The following is a 5189-nucleotide window of genomic DNA, read 5'->3' on the forward strand; positions in this document are numbered from 1 at the left end:
TGGCCCTAATCTCCAGCAAAGTCATACAAGACTTCCATCGCATTAATCATTACCCAGAGCCGGCCTGCACAGAGATCGCACGGGGTGATCACATGACTGAGCGTGGCGAGCTAAGGGCAGAGGGGGGCTAATTAAACGGGGCATTTACTGCCAAAGACCCATATGTAGATCATTTTGGGCTGTATTGGAGCTCAGACCGCCCCCGGGGCTCCTGGCACCGGGGACATGTCTTTGCTTTACAGAGCAGAATCTTTTATATTCTGGTTTTGGACACAAAGTATCGTTAAATATTCTCAGCGACCGATTAGATTGGAGGAGAATGTCCCCATAATCATCCGATACAAAACATCTGTGAGAGGCGATCCTCCGATACATTGTATCCGCTGCCAGTGGAGTAACAATCGCCATAGCCACCCAAGCGGCCGCTATGGGGCCCGGGGCACAGTGGGGCCCGGTCAGAAATACCGTGCGGGCCGCCTGGGTCGCTATGGCATCCTCTGCTGGCGGCTTTCACTGGCGGCTGTGAAGAGGAACGCGCCGCTGTTCAGATCACTGACCGTAATCTGTGCAGCAGCGCGTTCTTCTCACAGCCGCTGCTGAGTCGATGAGAGCCGGAAGCGGCGGTGTAGCAGGTTGGACCCGGTGTTCTGTCGACGAGGAGGCGGGGCCCGGTGGCGGAGAAGGAGGCGGGGCCCGGCGACGGAGGAGGAGGCGGGGCCCGGTGACCGAGAAGGAGGCGGGGCCCATCAGCGATCGTGCAGGAAGAGGACGCGGACAGGTAAGGAGTGTGACCCTGCAGAGCCCACCATAGAGAGTCTTTGGCGGGCTCTGCAGGGTCACCCTCAGGTGGGCTGTGTGGGATCTCAGGTGGGCTCTGCAAGGGGCATAACTAGAAATCACAGGGCCCGCTATTAAGTTTTGCTACGGGGCCCTGTGATTTCTAGTTACGCCCCTGTCCGCTGCACTCGGTCTGTACTGAGATTTAGGGAACCGGCTCTGTGCAGATATTTTATATACATTTGTCACATTTTATATGTTTGTTTCCTTTCTATAAAGATTATCTCCGTCATACGAGATGTATACACTATATATATATAATTCTCCATGAAGAAGCGGACTTTGTTCCAGGAAACGCGTGGGGTGAAAATCATTGTGTGCCGGATGATCTCTGCGCTGTGATATGTGACCCTGTGCGCGGCTCTCTCTCTCTCGTGTGGTATACAGTATACGGATATTCTATATATATATATTATCTTTTTATGTGAGAGTTTATTGCAGATCATAAATGTCCCCGTCCTCCTTTATTACCTGCGCTGTACATTCCTTGAGGGCCAGCTGACTTCAATGCACCACCACGTCCTCTCCCGCCCCAGAACGAAGGGGGGAGCTTAGTGTGCGATTACTGTGCGTTCCAGCAGCTACCGCTCTGGAACGCACCGCAATTGGTATGAAGTGTTATAGACATGACAGCCGCACATTATTCCCTCAACACTTCATGCAGATTGTCTGAATATTTAAAGTCTTTGGGGGAGGGGACATTAGAGTGTCAGCTCCTCTGTACAGAGACTGATGACTGTGGGGGGGAGGGGACATTAGAGTGTAAGCTCCTCTGTACAGTGACTGATGTGACTGTGGGGGGAGGGGACATTAGAGTGTAAGCTCCTCTGTACAGAGACTGATGTGACTGTGGGGGAGGGGATATTAGAGTGTCAGCTCCTCTGTACAGAGACTGATGTGACTGTGGGGGAGGGGATATTAGAGTGTAAGCTCCTCTGTATATATATAAGGAATGCCATGTACGGATAGACAGGAAGTCTTCTCACCTTTGATCCAGCTGGAGGTGTCAGGCCCAGAAACGTGTACAGATTATTATTCTCTTTGGCATCAAAAAAAGCATCAAAGTCCTGAACATGGAGACGGGGAGAGAGAAACATTACACGCATGTACATGTACTGTATAGATCATGTATACTCACACATACAGACATTACAGGACACGCCATCATCATTCCCTCACTGTCCTCCAGAGGTATTGTAATAAAAGGGACAGTTGTTAGGGCGCATCCCCCCCTCCCCCCCCTGCGAGGAGCCCTGCACTCTATATACAATGTTTAAAGTGACCCATTTCTGAAATTGAGTCGCCAGCATTTGGTGACATTTTGCAGAAATGAAACTTTTACTGAGGAATTGAAAACTCCGCCCCTCTTTTTTCCTTATTTGGGGGTGTTTTTTCCATGAGAAGTATTTTTAGGGTAGTGACGTTTATTTCAGTTATGTATTTGTGTTCTTTTTTTGTGTATTTAAATGGTTACTAAACCCTCCGGTGTTTTTGCATCTATAGATGGTTAGCAAGCAGGAGATACATGCAAAAAGTAAACAAAAACATAAAAGATTTAAAAGGAGAACTATGAGGGGGGGGGGAGGGGCTTTTCACTCCTCCTCATAGTTCTAGCCGACCTGTGAAAATGAGACTGTCACAGGTCGGCTCAGTAGATCGGGAGGTGAGCGAACGCATACCGGCGTTCGCTCACCTCTCGATCCTGTCACTGCTCTCTGCCCTGACAGGGGAGGGACTGGATTCTCCCCTCCCCGCTCCCCCAGCGCTGACTGGCGGAAAGGGACGGGGGAGGGGGCGGGTACAGCTGACTCTGCCTCTAGATAGGAGGAGCCAGCTGTCAGTCACGCAGCTGGGCGGATCCCGTCGTCTAAGTCGGGATCCGCTGCGGCGTCTCAGTATACCGCGAGCTGTAGCTCCCTATATACTGAGCTTAGGGTGACGGGAGGACGCTAGTTTGTGTCCTCCCGTTACCCTGAGGAGTACTATGGGGGAAAAGCCCTGACACCATAGTTATCCTATAACAGCGGTTTAAACCTGTGTCTGCGCCGCGCGCACCCGCCCGAAAATCTGAAAAATCCTCGGGCGGCCGCAAACCATCTTGGGGGCCGGGCGCATGCGCAGTTCACATTTTCGGCCGGGAGACGAGGAGAGACGCAAGGTGAGTCTATGGACGGCGTGCACCATTTTTTAAGCGTCCCATCCCGCCCCGGTAGGCGGTGGGCACGAGCGGGAAGCCGGCTTTGAATGTAAACAGCCGGCGATGGCTGTTTACATACAAGCGTTCAGGCGCCTGCAGAGACGCCCGATCGCTTGTAATAGGCGTGCGGGTGTGCCCCCCTCCGTTGCAGCCGCTGCTGGCGATCCCGAGCTCCGCTGTGCCCCCGATGTGAGCCCGGGACCAGCACAGCAGCTCTGCGGCCGGAGCTCAGTACACGAGCTCCCTCTGAGCTCCTCCTCCTCCTCTCCTGAATGCAGGAAGTGACGTGTATGACATCACTTCCTGCATTCAGTGTCACTCTCCGGTACAGAAACCGGAGAGAAGCTGGTGAAGCGGGCGTTTGCTTCATCAGCTTCTCCGGGGTCTTAAAGACCTCTGATGTCTCCATAAAGAGGACCTGTCACTGAAAATTGGCTATCACAAAGGGGGCTTGTTAGTCCCCTATGTGATAGCAATAAAGTGAAAAAAAAAAAGGTTTAAAAGAATTAGTAAAAAAAAAAAATTAAAAGTCCACATGCAAACATGCGTCGAGTGCGCCTACGTGCGGAAATGACGATTGCACCCGTTACGCCGCACATGTTACGTATCGCCGCGAACGTCGCAGTGAGAGCGATAATTCTCGGCCCGCCAATCACTGATAACACGAAACTGATGAGCGGTAAAAGCTTTTAAAGCGTCGCCTATGGCCAATTTTGGGTATGGTAGTTTTTGCGAGTTCGCGGGTGCGCGCAATTTTAAAGCTTGACATGTTTGGTGTCTATTTACCCGACGTGACCCCCCGAATTTTATATTTTACCAAAAGTTTGCGTAATAATAAATGTTTTATAACATAACGGAGGGAAAACTGTTTTTTTGTTGTTGAAATTTTCGGTACTTTATTCATTATGTAGTAAAAAAAATAAACCCCCCCCCCAGCGGTGATTAAATACGACTAAAACAAAGCTCGATGTGTCCCCAAAAATGGTATAAAATTCATGTCGGTACAGCGTTGCGTGACGGAATAAACGTCAGTCAAAGTACCGAAGCGCTGAGAATTCAGACTCTGGAAGGTATTAATCCCTCATATAGAGCAGCAAAGGTGGCGGGAAGGTTTGAGGATCCAAATTCAGCGTCAGGAGTGAGACTGAGTCACATAAAACAGGTCAAGAGGGCTTCTAATTTAAATTTAGCATTATAAACGCACAACACAGCGGGCAAAGAGGACCCTAATTTGCATATAGCAGTATCGGGCACAACACAGCAGGCAAAGAGGACCCTCATTTGCATATAGCAGTATCGGGCACAACACAGCAGGCAAAGAGGACCCTCATTTGCATATAGCAGTAGGATGGCACAACAGCGGGCAAAGAGGAGCCTCATTTGCATATAGCAGTAGCGGGCACAACACAGCAGGCAAAGAGGACCATCATTTGCATATAGCAGCAGGATGGCACAACACAGCAGGCAAAGAGGACCCTCATTTGCATATAGCAGTAGGATGGCACAACAGCGGGCAAAGAGGACCCTCATTTGCATATAGCAGTAGGATGGCACAACAGCGGGCAAAGAGGACCCTCATTTGCATATAGCAGTAGGATGGCACAACAGCGGGCAAAGAGGACCCTCATTTACAGGCAAAGAGGACCCTCATTTGCATATAGCAGTAGCGGGGCACAACACAGCAGGCAAAGAGGACCCTAATTTGCATATAGCAGTAGCGGGCACAACACAGCAGGCAAAGAGGACCCTCATTACATTACAGATAAAGAGAACCTTCCACCTGTAACAGGGAAGCGGGAATATAATTACCCCAAGGTACTGGTCATCGCTGAAAATCTGCGGGGGCAGGGGAACGCCGCTAGCTGGCCGGAAGTCTTCCGGAACGTTCTCCCTCATCCACTTGCGGTTCTCCTCATTGGCGGCGATGTCCATCAACTCATGCGGAATCTTCAGAGAGTCCAATATGGAGAAAATCGTCTGCTGGTTCTTCTTTATCTGAAAGCAGAGAAATCCGATCGTTACCGGTTCTGCCCGCCGCCCCCGCCGCGGTCACACCAACAGGAAACCCCACCCAAATCCTGATATCCTCATTATATTATTATACATTCATATAACTCTGACATATACCGCAGCGCTGTACAGGGAACACTGAGCC

At 50.6% G+C, this 5189-nt stretch overlaps 1 protein-coding gene across 1 annotated transcript in view; it reads right to left on the reverse strand.

Moving 5' to 3' along the window:
- LOC108803888 (SH3 domain-binding glutamic acid-rich-like protein) overlaps window positions 1-5035 on the reverse strand; it is a 7577-nt gene extending 2542 nt beyond the window's left edge. The window contains exons 1-2 of the mRNA XM_018575677.1: window positions 4844-5035; window positions 1824-1904 (exon numbers count right to left, since the gene is read on the reverse strand). Of these exons, the coding sequence (XP_018431179.1) occupies window positions 1824-1904; window positions 4844-4966 (204 nt within the window). The 5' untranslated portion in view covers window positions 4967-5035. The remainder of the gene's footprint in view (window positions 1-1823; window positions 1905-4843) is intronic.
- Window positions 5036-5189: the final 154 nt, after the last annotated feature.

The sequence above is a fragment of the Nanorana parkeri genome, unplaced genomic scaffold (genome assembly GCF_000935625.1).
Source record: "Nanorana parkeri isolate BGI_ZX_2015 unplaced genomic scaffold, ASM93562v1 scaffold4388, whole genome shotgun sequence".
Classification (NCBI taxonomy): domain Eukaryota; kingdom Metazoa; phylum Chordata; class Amphibia; order Anura; family Dicroglossidae; genus Nanorana; species Nanorana parkeri.